General features: G+C 40.7%; 1 protein-coding gene across 1 annotated transcript in view; it reads left to right on the top strand.

Annotated features, from left to right (window-relative positions):
• LONRF1 (LON peptidase N-terminal domain and ring finger 1) overlaps positions 1 to 12780 on the top strand; it is a 36316-nt gene extending 23536 nt beyond the window's left edge. The window contains 6 exon segments of the mRNA XM_030563111.1: positions 4997 to 5045; positions 5047 to 5156; positions 5288 to 5450; positions 6167 to 6310; positions 6312 to 6320; positions 11504 to 12780. Coding sequence (XP_030418971.1) covers positions 4997 to 5045; positions 5047 to 5156; positions 5288 to 5450; positions 6167 to 6310; positions 6312 to 6320; positions 11504 to 11662 — 634 coding nt within the window. The 3' untranslated portion in view covers positions 11663 to 12780.
• Positions 12781 to 16373: the final 3593 nt, after the last annotated feature.

The raw sequence follows: 16373 nt of genomic DNA, 5'->3' as shown, positions 1-16373 counted from the left end.
AGAACAAAGCGATTTCAAGTGAGCCATCACCTGTCGTTCAGTCTCGGCTTATGGCAGACAGCTTTAGGGACACCCAGAGCATGGGGTTTTGTCCCTGACCATCATGGTTAATAGCCATTGATGGACCTACACTCTGAACTCATCTAATTCTTTCTTTAAATCCAGTTACACTTTTGGCCTTCAGAGCATGCCCCGGCAACACATTTATGGGTTGACTGTATTTTGTGAAGAAGTACTTCCTTATGTGTGTGTTTTAAACCTGGTGTCTATTAATGTCATTGGGTGACTCTTCGTTCTTGTGTTATCTGAAGGGATAGACGATACTTTTTCTCCACATCAGTCATCATTTTGTATATTGCTTTCATATCTCCCCTTAGTTGGCGCTTTTCTAAGCTGAACACTCCCAGTCTTTATATATAAAAAAAAAAAAGTCCTTGTGGCACCTTAGACTAAAATTTATGAGTATTAGCTTTCGTGGGAAGTTGTTCCATACTCCCTAATCATTTTTGTAGCTGTTCTCTGTACCTGTTTCAATTCTAATACCTTTTTTGAGATGGGATGAGCAGAATTGTACACAGTGTTCAAGGTGTGGGCATATCATGGATTTATATATTGGCATTATGATCTGATTTATTATCTATCCCTTTCCTAATGGTTTCTCATATTCTGTTAGCTTCTTCGACTGCCATTGTGCATTGAGCAGATGTTTTCAGAAAGCTATCCACAATGACTTCAGGATCTTTGCGTGGTAACTAATTTAGACCCCATCATCTCGTATGTATAGTTGGAATTGTTTTCCAGTGTACATTACTTTGCGTTTATTAACATTGGATTTCATCTGCCATTTTGTTGCCTAGTTACCTAGTTTTGTGAGATCCCTTTGTTACCCTTTGCAGTCAGCTTTGGACTTATCTAGCTTGAGTAATTTTGTATTCTTTGCAAACTTGCCACCTCACTTTTCACCCATTTTTTCCAGATCATTTATGAATGTGTTAACAGCGTTGGTCCCAGTACTGATCTTTGGGGGAACCCACTACTTACCTATCTCCACTGTGAAAACTGACCATTTATTCTACCTTTTGTTTCCTGTCTTACGGATCAATAACGGGTTAAAAGAAGACCGCCTCTCTTGTCCCATGACTCTGTTGACTGGATCACCCTTGTCACATGTTTCTTGATCCCCCTCAAAGAATTCTGATAGATTGGGGAGGCATGATTTTCCTTCAAGGGCTGTGTTGACTCTTCCACAACATATTGTGTTTATCAATGTGTCTGATAATTCTTTACTATAGTTTCAACCAATTTGTCTGGTACTGAAGCTAGGCTTGCTTGCCTGTAATAGCCAGGATCACCTCTGGACCCTTTAAAAAAAATCTGCGTTGCATTAGCTATCCACAGATCATTATGGTGATAGTTGCTGTACAGCTTCACCAGTTGACATTAATCATCTTCCCTTACCTCAACTATTGGCTCTCAAGTCAGATGTGCTGTAAATGTCTCTGTTCAACAAGTTTTGCTTTCAGCTCAGATCTGCAAAGGCTAGAATTCATAGGGCTACCTTGATGCTTCAACATTCAGATCTTATCTGCCAGAGGACATATTCCTAACTCCGTCACACTTAATTGCTCAAATTCAACAGAGTCCTCAGGCTCATGCCAGCATGTATCTTTGTCATGCAACATCCTCACCTAGATTTATGTTGCTTCCAAGTTTGGTTCAGGACACTTTATGCCTGTAACAGAGACCATCTGAACAAGTTGCTCCCTCTTCCTCCTCGCATACTAGTCTCCTTCGACTGGTGGAAGAATCCAGACAATGTGTGCACAGGGATTGCATTTAACTGTCCCCCTCTCATTGTTACTGTAGTTTCTAGCATGTGTCTCCTTGGACAGTCATCTGTGGGACTGGACTGCCCAAGAGTCCATCTTGCACCTCAACATTCTGGAGCTTGAAGCTGTAAGTTATGCCTGACAGCACTTCCTCCCTCTGTATGATACAAGGTCAATCTATGGGCAACGCATGAACCGCTGGCTGGAGGAGGTTAGCCTCCCAGTCCCACACCTCCTGCCCGAGCCCCCGTCCCTTCCTCACACCCCCACCAGACCCCAGAGGCTCCCTCAGCCCCCCCAGAGCACCAGGAGGGCAGGTGGTGGCATGGCCTAGCCCCAGCCGGGCCAGCGCTGTGGGACTGGAGCTGCATGCAGAGTGGGAAGCAAGGGAAGGGATACTGGGGCAGAGCACGGGCGATGGTACCCGCCACCCATGGGGTCAATCCATCTGCGTGATGACAAACAACAGGCCCGTATGTACTATTGTATTAGCAAGGGAGAGTGAGATCTTCTTCCCTCTCCTTGAAGGCAATAAAGTTTATGGAACTGGTCAATAGTGCACCATTCCTGATCTTAGCAGTCACTTCACTCAAGATCACAAGTGGAAAATAAATTCATATTTGGACAGATATTTCTTACATGCAGATTTCTCTGAGTTGTGTGAAATTCTGCTCAAGAGGGGCCTGGGTCATCATTATCTGGGGGTTGCCTTTCTCTTCCCATGGGCAGATAATCTTCTTTACGCTGTTCCCCAAAGTTCATCCTCAGGGTGCTAAACAAAATCAGACAGGACAAGGTCACAGGTGGCCAAAACTAGCATGGTTTCCTTACTACCTTTGCTTCTCCTCCATCAGCCTTCCATTAGAGTCCAGTCTTCCCACTTGGAACTTGAGGAATGTTCCTCACCCCAACCTGAACACTGCAGTTCAAAGCTTGGTATCTAGATTACTCTGAGTTAGCACGCTCCTGCTCAGGAGAAGGATATGAAATCCTGATGAATAGTAAGGACAATTCCATCATAAATGGAAAGATTTTACCACTGGTGTACTGACCGGCACCAATCTCTTGCTGACTCTGCTACCTCAGAGATGCAGAATATCTTCTTGCTCTGAAAAAAAGGAAATCTTACGCTAGGTCCAATTAAAGCTCTTGTAGTGGCCATCACAGTATTCCATCTCTGGTGAAGGGGTTTCTCGGTATTTGCTCACCCTTGCAACTTCTTGACACATCAGAAGATTATCTAATCTTTCCGAAATGTCCGATATCCCATGACCACCTGGGACTTAAGAACTGAGTTAACTTTCTGGTGAAGCCTCCCTTGAACTGCTAGCTACCTGCTTGTTTCTAAATCTCTCCCTGAAAACAGCCTTTTTGAGCCCAAAGACTTGGCAAAACAAGAGCTTTGATGGCTGACCATCCATATTCTGTATCTTTCAAAGAAAAGATATCCCTTTGACCACACCCTTGTTTCTTGCCGGGAGTTAGCTCAGACTTTCACATAAACTAATCAATCACCTCCCAGTTTCTTGTCCTAAACACCATCTGTCTAGGCAACAAGCTGCCCTTTATAACTTGGATGTTAGGAGGCTACTGACCTATTTGGGCAGGACTAGACTTTTTGAGCCTCTCTGAGACTGTTTTTATTGTGGACAGAGCTAAACAAGTGCCAGGGTCCATGCAGAGACTTTCTAAGTTGGTTTCTGACTGGATCTTCCCTTGCTATACAGCTTGTAATATACTATGCCTACCTGTCAGATATCAATCTACATCTGTTGTTCTGCTGATGGATTGAGATTTGCAAGATTGCTTCGTGAGCTTTGGTTCATACTGTCTCAGGACACCATACCACACTTGGTGCTTCTTGAGTAGATGCTGTCAAAGACTCTGAAATTTTACTGTCAGTCTTAGATTGAGTTCCAAAATTCCCATTTCCTTCAAAGGATACTGCTCTGGAGCCACCTTAAATGGAGCACCATAGGTGGGATGCCACTCAGAGAGAGAAAGATTGGCTACCTTGTTTAGCGACTGGGCTTTTTCAATATGTGTTCCCCTATGGTTGCTCCACTACCCTTCCACTTTACTTCAGAGCCTCGTCTCCTTAGGCTTTGCAATGAAGAAAGAACCAAGAGCAGTCTATCCACAGCTCTATATGTGCTCTGTACAGGGCATGAGAATAGCTAGGGAACATGTGGACTGAATGAGCGCTGCTGCTGAAAATCTCTGAAGGACTGGTGAGCACCTCAAGTGGAGCACCCATAGGGGGACACAGCTTGAAGAAATCCAGTTACTGACAGGGTAGAAATTTTTGTATCATTTGTTAGTGATTTTAATGGTGGCATTTCATAATTTTGTGAAGGAACGTTAAATATCAGGAAAGTTGTCAACTTAGTATTTAAATTTACTAACTTCAGAAAACTAATGAATGTTGTATTTTAGTTAAAAAAATAATCACACATTTTTATAATGGTCTCTTAGGTGGTGCTAATCCTGAGCTCACCTAACATGATCAGGCCTATCTCTCTTCTTTCTCTGTGTCTACATACTGTCTCTTCAGTTTCAGCTTTGTTACCTTTACAGATAAATAGCCTCTTGCAAAGCCCAGGGAGAAGCATACTTCTAAGTTTCTCTCAGAGCTGCATGATAGATAAAACAGTGCTCTTTTCCCCACTTAATTTATCTTGTGCATTCTCTAATTTTTCGGTTGTAATTTTAGGGGTTATTTTAGTAAGTACAAAACATTAAAATAAATTGACTTTCAAATTGTTCTTTTACTATTTAGAGCCATCTCTGTCTGTCTTAGAGCCTCTGTCTATATCATAAATACTGTGAGAAACTACCACTTAGGCAGCTTAACAGTGCAGAGCAAAACACTAACATTCAAATGACCATTTGTACATTCTGAAAGGCAGAGGTATAGTGCAAGTTACAGGGTAACTTTTAATGCTAACTCTGTCTGCTTCTTGCAAAAGTAAAAATACTGATTAAAAAAACAGCTTGGAAAACATCTTTGATCAAATCTATTTCATTCCCTTAATTACCTGCTACTACATGAGCTATGGACAAAATAAGCGTAGTGCAGCCCTTTTGCTGTTGTTTTATTATGGCGTTGCACAGTCTTGTGTTTAGATTTCAAATGTATATTTAATTTATTTTGGGTTTGTCTTTAGCCTGACCAAGAATGTTCCGGTGGTTGTTTGCACTATGGCATACCCCACCTGTGCCTTGCCCTCTTCATGTGTTTGAGCCAAGATACCGATTGATGATTCGCAGAAGTATGGAAACTGGGACTAAACAATTTGGGATGTGTATCAGTGACCCTCAAAACAAGTAAGTATACATTCTGATGCTCTTATGCAGCTAAGAGTTCTGTATGGTTCTAATTCCTCCTAGCCTCCGTTTTATTGCAAAATGTTTGAAAATTGTGAATTTAGCATTGCTGACAGTGCTTCTGGTTCTAGTTTTGCAGATTATGGTTGTATGCTGCAAATTAGGAATATTCATTTCCTACCTGATGGAAGGTCTGTAGTTGACACAGTTGGTGGAAAGAGATTTAGAGTTTTACGAAGAGGGATGAAAGATGGCTATTGTACTGCAGACATCGAATATTTGGAAGATATTAAGGTATCTAGAACTCATTCTGAGCAGTAACACGCCTCTTAAGCAACACTCTTTGTTTTCTCTATCATTTGTTCATAAAGACTCGGCTTCAAATATTTGGGATTGCAGAACAGTTGCTGGGAGACGACGTTCTCCTATATTAAGAAAAATAAAAATAGCTAAGATTTTCTAGACCTCTTGAGATGACAAGTTTATCTTATAATTGTGCTTCTTCCACCCCCTACCCCAATCAATACTATCAACTTTCATGACTTAAAAATTACTTTTGAACTGATACATTGCCAATAACTAACTTTTTTCTAATTTTGGACAGCTATTAGCAATCCACCATTAACTATGAAATATGCCAATGTATTGATTCTAGAGTTCAGCTGCATCAGAATTAGAACTTGATCTAAATGTGTGACTGTAGTAAAGAATATAATGGAAAAAGTGGCCTGTCAAATGTATATTAAGTGCAGAATGACTTAAACAGGACTGTAAATATGACCTACTTAACACACATTTGTTTTACATAATTCTTGTCATGTTGCTATTTATGAGAGGTATTGGTCTGAAGTGAGGGATATCTGTACCACAGTGCTTTTTCTCCTCCTTTCTGCCATTGCTCCTCAAGGCTTGTATGAATGCCGAAGCTTCGTGATTGTTACTAACAGTTGAAATGGAATGTGAAATGAATGTTGTTGTGTATTTAAGCTTACTCTAGTATTCTTTCATAGGTTGCAGATACAGAAGAGCTGAAGAAACTGAGAGAGCTTCATGACGTGGTGTACAGTCAGGCTTGTGGCTGGTTCCAAAGCTTGAGAAACAAATTTCGCAGCCAGATCCTTCAGCACTTTGGGCCGATGCCTGAGAGAGAGGAAAAACCTACAGGTGGGCTAAGATTTTGGCGTCAGTTATTCTTTCATTACTTCTTTTTTAAAAAAAACCTTCACTTTTAAACATAACATACTTAAAGCAGTTTTTATAGGGATCTGCTGTGTGGGGGATGCAGAACCATCTCCCATTTCCACTAGCTATATCTGTTTTTTAAGCAGCAACAGGAGGTCATTCTGCCTCTCTTTGTGCTGCAGTTGCTTTGCATGGATCCCTCCTTGACATTCTAGGCGGGGAAGTGTAGTGCTTTTTTGTAGATATTTTTATCTAAAAAGTTAGCAAAAAACAAACATGATCATCATCTTTACTTTAAATAGCTTCTTTCCACTATTGGTCAAATAGGTTTCTCTTATACTATACCTAACCCAGTTCATTGGTGAACTTTAAATTTGGCCCTAAAATATCAAGTGTTCCAGACTCCACTGGACCATTAGCAGTCCATAGAGCTTGTCTTCACTACCTGGGTAAATCGACCTAAGTTATGCTACTCCAGCTATATGAATAAGGTAGATGGAGTCGACATAGCTTAGGTTGACATACTCCTGTGTTTTCACTGAGCTGCATTGACAGGAGATGCTCTCTAGTTGACTTAACTTATTCTTCTGGGAGAGCTGGAGTACTAGAGTCAACCAGAGAGTGCTCTGCCATTGATTTAGCGGGCCTTCACTAGACCCACTAAATCGACACTTGCTGCATCTATTTCAGCAGCGTGGATCTCCGAAGCCCTTGTTAGCTACATAGTTACCTCATTGTGGATACAGATCTTGTAGGTGCAGGCTTATATTTTGCAACTACAAATTGTAACTACGAACTGAAGTCAGGCCTGAGCATAGCCAAAAACTTTCCATTTAAAGAACAGCTTCATTTAGCTAAGGATTAAATTTGTTTCTTTTTGTTGCAAGTTTCTCCTGTGCTGCTTTTATATTGGTAGTATTTTCTGAAGACAAGGACACCCAATCTGCAGAAATTCTTCAAACACTGATGGCTATATTTTGGTGCATTAGTACTCGTGCTTTTCAGCCAAAGCTTCTGCAAGGACTAATTTTGACTACTTGGTATACAATGAACTTTTCAGCTGGAAGTAAATAATACTTAATATTTATATAGCACTTCACATGCTCAGATATTACAGATCTCAACAATTGCTGATATATCAGATTTTTCTCCTTTGGAAACTTCATTGTTCTTGCTTATTGTGTGTGTTGCGTTTTCAGTTTTGCTGATTTTTTTTCACCGATAAATTACCAGTTTTTTATTAAAGGAGTTTTGTCTTTTACTGACTTTACACGCACTTATCCATTCAGTATTTTTCTGGGGTACTTATTTTTGTTATAATTGCATAAAGCATTAGAGTTTGTCCTGCAGCTTAGAGAGTGAAGCAGTTCCACAGTGTAAAACACAAAACACACATGGTAGAGGTCGGAAAATCAAGTTAATATTGTGCTATGGTTGGCTCCCAAAGAAATCCTGCTGCCTATTTCTTTCTGTCCTTTTAGGTGCAGCACTGAATTTAAACAGTCAATCCTCCACAGATAGGGAAGGTGAAAAAAGGTAAACATAGGGTGAAAATTCAATTCTATGCCTGAATGCCCAACAAAGAAATCAGTGCTTAAAAATTTTCAAGAAAGGTAAAGACTGGAATAAAGAGGATGCATCGTGCTTCGAGGTCTCCAACAATGAGGTCACTGCTCATGCTAAGAGAGTAAAGGAGCAGATTGAAAGTAGCGTATAAGAAGCTTAAGAAGAAAGTGGGTTTGGGGTAAACATTCAATATCAGGAGCTTTCACCAGGGCTTGAATGAAAGAGGACACAGCGCGATTGAGTCAGTTACTTTGTGTGTGCTCTTCATTTCGTCAGACAACCGCTGGTAATTGCAGAAGGCCCTGTTGGTGACTTTGTGAGGCAGTATTGTTCACCAGCAAAATCCTTTCCTAGTATAGACAACCCCTGTCCGTAAGTATCTGAAGAAAATGATGATACTTTAGTATCTAACAAATTGATGACATGTGGTACCTAGTCTGATTTTGACAAGTCTCCTGATGCTCTGGACAGTCCAAGTTCTTGGCCTTTTGTTTTAGTTTTGATTTAAAGCAAATAAACCCATATTATTTTGTGCTGATGTGAGTCATCCCCTCTGACACCTGTTTTGGTCAACGCAGCAATAACTGACATGTTAAGAACTGTTAACTCTGGCATACCTCAGGGCTCTATCCTGGCCCCAGTAGTTTTTAATTTATACACCACAGATATACCTGCAATGAAGTCAAGGAAATTCATGCATACGAATGACATTGCCTTGGCTGCTCAGTGCATTAGCCTCCATGCCATCAGATGCTTTCTAACCCAAGATCTTAACATATTGGCTGATTATTTCCAATGCTGGAAATTTAGGCCTAACGTGAAAAACCCCCATGGTGATCGCTTTCATCTGAACAATAAAATGGCTAAGCTAATGCCAAACTCAGTGTACAGTTCTGCAGTGAGAGCATTAGCCATGAAGCTAATCTAAAGTATCTTGCTGTTACATTGGACTGGAGTTCAACCTTTCAAAAATACTTCAAGAACACCCAAGATAGTCAGATATCATGTTGCGGTTATCAGGAAATTGGGCATAATATCATGGGGCTCCAGTGCATAGACCTTACGAACTGCAACAATTGCCTTTGGTAATTCTGTGGCTGAATATTGTGCACCAGTGTAGTCTCACAGCAGTCACACTAACCTCCTTGATACTCATCTCAATAATGCCATGTGCATAGTGTCAGGGATGCTCAAATTGACTCCATTCGACTGGCTTCTGGTCCTATTGCACATCCAGCCTCCAGAGATTAGAAGAGCTTCCCAGATATCTCGCTTTCTCAACCATGTCACTGAATACATGAGAGATCCCGTTGCACGATGACTTGCAGAACCCGCCAAAGACAAAAATTTAAATCCTGCACCCCCGGTAGAACTGCCTTAATACCCTTACACTCAACTTCAACACTGAGGTTCATGGAGAGCCACATGGAGCGTTTTGACTGCTCAGACAACTTATCGTTGACCCTGCTGAGGAACCTCTGGGATTTGATTCCAGTTGGAAAGACTGGTGCAGATTAAATCACATTGACAAACCCTCTTTAAATGGAAAATGAGGCAAACTCTTGTATGCAACTGTGGTCACCAGGCACAAACAATAGAGCACATCGTATATCTTGGTGTGCCCTTTGTTCTTTTGCTGGGGGCCTGAAAGACCTTCACCAACTCACTGCTGCGGGAATGTTGCTATCAAATCTAGATATAAATTTGCAATTGTTGTTCCTTACTCAAGCCATACGGAAGAAGATGACTGACATGTTTTGAGATGTACCAACGAACTTGGCAAAATGTGTGGCTGTGCTTCCTACATGGGTAAGTTTGCATGGGAGATTAAACTCAATCAGAAAACTAGAGCACTATACATTACTGGTCCTGCTCATCAGATCAACATTGTACTGTCAGCAGCTATTGCTACAGAAGAAATGAAAGATGTGAAATCTTGCATTATTGGATTTCGGGACATTTTTAAGCATGCGAACAAGTTGAAGGCTTTATTTTACAGAGGGTGAGAAGTGCAGAGCCAACTGTAAACTGCATACCCCTGTTGTGTCCAGCAGTGGATGATCTTGTCCTTCACTGCCTGTCGTGTAAATAAAGGATGAACTGTGCTAATCTCCTAGAAGACCTGGATCATCCTGAGATTGATTCTAAAGTAGAAACTCTGAAGAGACTGGCAAATAACCAAAGTGACCACAGATTCTGCATACCAAGGTGGTGTTCATTGTTGAAAAGTTGGGATCACAGTGTGACACACAGAAAACACTGGAGTTTTCTTTGAGTACTGCCAACATGTTTGCCAATACAGATGTTTACTGGATCCTGACAACCAAAATCTCAGCTGAAATTGAGCACAAAAGCTGTAGGAGAGAAACACTCAGAGAACCCAGCTGCTTCCGGAAATCCTTCCGACTTTGGAATACAAGAACAAAAAAAATGTTCAAAACTTTCAACACAACTCACTGACAAATAGGAGTTGACTGGGGCCTGTAATCTGGACCCTGAAGAGTTTTTTGTTCAAAGATTCGTTTTGGAATGTCACCCAGGTGTTGCACCTTTCTTCAAGGTGAAGTTGCAACAGACTACATCCATTATGCTGGAGTATTTCTTCCATTTGCCTCTAAAGATGAAATTTCAGATCTGAAATACTTTGCATGAACATATGTAACCCTGACAACATGAAACTGGATGTGCTGCTTTTTGGAACAATCATCAAGACACAGCTCCCAACTTCAGCAAAGTGGTATGGCAAGCTTTGGGCATATTCTCTGGATCTATTGGTCTGTTGATGCATAGTGCTAATTTTCAAAGTTGGACTACTTCCAAGACAGCAAGAGGCTCAACATGAGTGAGGATACTTTGGAGAAAATTGTGACTAGACACAAACCAGGATTTCTGGAAAAAATCAACTTCGTACATTTAAGAGTTGTACTGTAGTAAAATATGTATTATGAATTTTGTGTTCTTGATTTTTCCCACTTAATTTTTTTTAACCCAATTTCATCCCTCTTTTAATGTTTGGAAAATAAGCATCAAAAAATTACTGGAATTTTTTTTTACAATGAAAACTGAAAACATGGAACGCTAGTTATTGTGTAGTATAGTGCCATAAGTTTTAAATGAGTCTTTGCTCTAACAATAAGACATAACAGAAAAAACTGTCCTAAGAGGGAGTGTAATAAGTTTATTGATGAAAACAAGGGTGGAAAGTTTCATGGAAGTAATGTATTTTGAGGAGAGGAGGGAGGTGATTGGCAGCTGGAGACCATTCCAAAGTAAAGATGCAACGAGTAGAGAGAGTTGAGAGGGTGAATAGAGAAAATGAGAGCAGTTGTACATGAGACCAGGATTATGTAAGTCTTGAAGGTGAGGATATGGGTCTTGAATTAAATGCAATATAAAACAGAAAGCTAAAGAAGGGATTCTAGGAGAGAGTAACCTGGTTGAAGCACCAGAAGAGGATTTATAACTTAATTTGATCCCTAGTGTTAGACTAAAACTTTGTTCCAGGGTTGTTTTTTGCCTTTTTAAAAAGTTGTTGTTCAGCCTTTTAGTCTCCTGTGCTAAATTGTTAATTTAATAATCCAATTCATTCTCTAATTTAGGCAACACCTAATGGACCGGCTTGGTGTTGGTGGCTTCTAGCTGTCCTCCCTGTAGACCCCAAGTATCAGATCTCGGTTCTCTCAGTGATGTCTTTGAAAGAACGTCTAATCAAAATCCAACATATACTCACATATTTTTCTAGAGACCAGTCCAAGTGACTAACCGCCTGGATCTTCCTGAAGAGTTACTCTTTTCTGGTTGTAATCACAGCTGGAGTTTTTGCTGCCTTTGCACATTTAGTGCTGGTTTGAAAAGTGTGATGAAGCTGCGTCCTTCCCACTTCCCCCCGCCAACTTCCTGAACCATCTGGTTTTCCAAATGGACACTGTCTTCAGCTTAGGATAGACCACTAAAGTTGCGCATGCCAAAATCAGTCCAGCCACAGAACATGGAAAAACTCTACATGATTTGCACTATGTATGAGACATCATGCTAAGACTTGAGAATTTATTGTCACTGACTTTTTAAAGCTGTGGGAAATGCAAGACTTAAGGCTGACAGTCCACGTTTACAGCATTAAGGATGCATTTTTTTGCAAATAAGAGCTTGCCTCAGATACAACTGTCCTGTTGCTATTTGCACAAATATTTGAATATAGTATTGATGTTGGTGTTGGAAATTACTGCTCTTGCTGAACTGTCTTGACTATGGCACAGATTCTTAATATCTTATAAATATTGCATCACAGAACAAGTGACATGAATTATGATTAAATTAGAGCTGGTTTTAAGGAACAACTGCAAAAAAAAATGAACATGGTACTTCTGTCAAAGACACTTAAACTGTGAATATGGCTTATGTACCTATAACTGTACATGTTTAAAGGGAAAATTGAAAACAAATGTTTAATACCAGTTACAATTTTACTGGGCTTTTCACAGACTGGTGGTCCTTAAGCACTTAAGTAGTTTATAGAGCTTATACAAGAAGCTGTAGTACAATATGCTAGGAATTGTGCATTCGGATTTTTTTTGAAAAAACAAGCTTAAAGGATGAAAAGTTTATAAATTGTTCGCTGCCTCTATGCCTTATTAATAGAGCCCACTGCAGTGGTAAGTTTTAGAATTCATGCTGCCAACTGGTACTTTAATTTCCGTTGGTTGCATATCCATGAATATCTGACACATTAGCTTTCTTGTATGTAAATCATTTGTAAAATATTTCTTACAAATCTTGCTTTTGCTAATATATTTAATTTTCAAGAAAAGCTAAGTTTGTAATATTTTGTAACTTAACTAAATGTTACTTTTTTTATAAAATTGTTTTCATAAATTTCCATTGGAGGGGTGGCGTGGCGTGTCTTACACAGAGCCAGAAGCATTGTTAGCTTAGATCAGGGTTGCAAACACTTCATGGACATGAGTATGGCATGTACGTTGCTTTCTTGCCATCAGTTCCTATTCAGTCAGACCAGATACTAATGAGGTCCCACCAGAATAACTTGTCTGTCATATTTTTTAGCTATAGTTTTGGTTTCTTCATCCCTTTATTTTAAATTGTCACCATACTTAAGGTGTCTGACGTTCTTAAGAATTTAAGAAGTTGAGCTTTTATTTTATTAAATTCAATGTCCCTTGTTCTGTCCTCAACCCAAAGGCTTCTTCCGATATTAGAGGTTCCTCAAATTCATGCAATTTGATTATTCTTATGGTCTTCTTAACACAATTGTATTCTTTAATGTATCTGTGGAAAATGCCAGTTTTCACTGATTAGTTCTCTTCCTTCGTACTACTTAAGAACCTTTTTGTTTTGAGTCAAGTTCTTAATACTCTCTGCTTCAAAGGCTTTAGGTCAGGCGAGGTTCTCCTTTCCTTATTTGCTCCTGTTGCCCCCACTTACCTTTTGTCAGGAAATGTTGACAATGTCTTTGCAACTCTAATTTTATACCCACTTGGTTCCTTCGGTATTAAGTGTCTGATATTATGGATGTAAAATTAGTACTGGGCCAATTGCAAAGTCTCATCCTGATAATCCTATTCAAATCAGTTGGAACTCCAGACCTGAGAGAAGCATTTGGGATTTGATTTGTGTTTTCTCTCCTTCATGGAAAGTAGAGATGACAGGAAAGGATTTAATAGAGCAGTTCTAAAAGTGGATACTTATGATCTGAAGCAGTGGTTCTCAACCAGGGGTCTGGGAGGGCTGTGAGCAGGTTTCTGGGGGCCCTCCGGGCAGGGCCTGAGTTACTGGGGCCCAGGGCAGAAAGCCAAAGCCCCACCACATGAAGCTGAAGCCTGGGCCTTTAGACCTGCCACCTGGTGCTGAAGTCAAAGCTGGAACAACTTAGCTTTGGGGGGCCCTGTGGCTTGGGGCCCCAGGCAGTTGCCCTGCTTGCTACCCCCTGATGCCAGCCCTGGCTTTTATATGCAGAAAACCAGTTGTTGTGGCATAGGTGGGCCATGGAGTTTTTATATTGTTGGGGGGGGGGGCTCAGAAGGAGAAAGGTTGAGAACCCTTGTCTGAAGAACTGGCTAGTCGCATGCTTTCTGGCTGCTTTTATAGCTTGCAGGGTCTTCATTAGAAATGGGAACCTTGGAGGCCTATCAAAATTGAAAATGAGGAGCCAACCTACCTGCCTGTGCTAATGGCCACTGAGGAAACAGGATCTGTCTCCTGGTTTTGGAGCTGCCAATCATCTGTGGGAGAAGAATATCTGAGAGAAAAGATGATGATGAAGAGAAAATAAAAAAGCAAAATCAGTATGCTCTCAAAAGAGCAGAATACGTTGCGTTAGAGTTACTAGTACTACTTTCCTAATACTACTATTCCACAGAAGCAATCACTACAGTTGCCACAGGGTGAGATTTGTGAATGGGAGGGAAGGTAGTTTATAAGTCTTTCTATAAAAATAGTGGTCCATTTTTGATGGACAATGATGGAAAAAATTCTGAGTCTCCCCTGTAAATGTGTTGTTCTTTCATGTCTCCTAGCACTTTTTCCTGTCTCGTTCTAAATGCTTACAAGAATGGGGACTGCTATTGTTACCTTGAACAAGATACTAGATACCACACTCCGATACATCTTACTGTTAGGAAAGTTTTCTGGCTATTACCTTAACAATCTTTTTTTCGGTTATTGCTAGCTATTCCTTTGTGCCATACTAAATTCCTCCTCCTGTGTTCACTCTGACAGATATGTAGTTGATATATTACTGAGAACAATTTTATGAAACTGTAGGTGACCAAGTCACTAAGGGAATGTTTCTATAACCCAATACACAGCATTTCATGTGACTGTATTGATCTAACTTACATTATGGCTAGTGGAATGTTTACACATAAAATGCTCTAATTCAGTGGGGTCTGAATGAAAGTGATGCAATAGCTTGCTGATAAGAGCATCCAAGCACCCACTTCGAAGATGATGAGGCAAGCTGTTAGCTTACTATTCTCCAACCAACTGCAAACCTTGTTTTACCAAAGCTGGGTATTACCAGATCAAAAGAGAACTAAATAATTAAGTGACTTGATTCCACTGAAGAGGAGTGAGTTGCCAGGGGCAGTCCAGGGAATTGCCAGTGAGCTCTGACAGGGAGACAAGCAGACAGAGAAACTCTCTGTCAAGGAATCTGTAGAGAGAGGCCAGGCATGCATATTGTTTGCTTTTTTATTTTAGATGCTAAAATGCCTTTGTTCTGAATAAACACTTTAATGAGGCTGTTTGGTCCGTGATGGCCGTTGTCCTGGAGGGAGCAGAACTGCAGAGTCTTGGATATGTCAGACCTGCTGAGATAATCATGATTGAGAGGCAGGGGACTGCAACCCAGTGTCGCTGATCTGAAAGCAGAAGAAACGTGATTACACACCAAAAGATGGGTGGGGGGTAGAGGCCTGAAACCTAAAGAGGGTGCTCTTGGAGAGACCAGCAAGGGTCAGAGTTGCAGTTAGCTTGGTAACTAGCGCACACCGTTCAAACATTAACTGAGGTGCTCTCTACACTGACTCCTGCTGTATTTATTTAGATCTAACATTTCTTGCATCAGTGAAAACTGAGAGCACCTTAATTATTTTTCTCTTGGGAAAAGCCCTTTACATCTGTGGCTGTTTCCTACAAACTTAAATTTAGACTTCTAAACTACACAGATCACAGCTCCACATGTATGCCTAAATTATAGAAACAATTTTTTAAAAATGCCAACAATTCTTGATGTAGTCAGACTGAAAAGTCTGGATAAATAAATGGAGTTCAGAGGAGGAAGGAGGATGTGATGGTAAAGGCAGTGGACTCGGCTCTTGAGAAATCTGGTTCAGTTTTAGGTACTAAGGTGGCTCTTTTTTTTTTTTTTTTTTTTTTTTTTGTAGTGGGCAAACCACTTAATCTCTGTCTCAGTCTGTAAACGGTAATTTTTTAACCATGTTGGAGTATTGTGATATCTTTTACTACATAGGAGCTTCTCAAATACAAGTATAAGTTGGGTTATTACCTAAATAGTGAGACTTGAGGATCACATTGGACCTACGCTCTAACTGTAAGCATACATGTGAGTTCTAGAGACCCCATGAAAGTGCAGGCTATTAGCCTGAATTACTAATTTCTCAGCATTGATGTGTTATAGAAGAGAATGTCGGTAACCTACTGTTTGAATACTTCACACTTCATTTAGGAAGTAATTGGCAGCATAACAGAGCACTGATATTGTGTGCATTCTCTAGATCAGGCTTGCACAATATGCAGGCCCTGGGCCGCATGTGGCCCATGTGGGTTCACTGTGCGGCAAGCGGCAGGGTGGGGCTGCTGGATTCACCCCCTGCCCAGGGGGGGCCCTGTGTGCCACGCTCCAACCACCCTAAAGGCCAGAGCTTCATGTGTCTCTGTCTCCCACTTCCCCTGCCTAGCATATAGTGGGTGCATCACTTCCAGGGCCTGCTG

This window comes from Gopherus evgoodei, chromosome 5 (genome assembly GCF_007399415.2).
Source record: "Gopherus evgoodei ecotype Sinaloan lineage chromosome 5, rGopEvg1_v1.p, whole genome shotgun sequence".
Classification (NCBI taxonomy): Eukaryota; Metazoa; Chordata; order Testudines; family Testudinidae; genus Gopherus; species Gopherus evgoodei.
The sequence above is the reverse complement of the archived record's forward strand: the minus strand, read 5'-3'. Positions and strand labels throughout refer to the sequence as shown.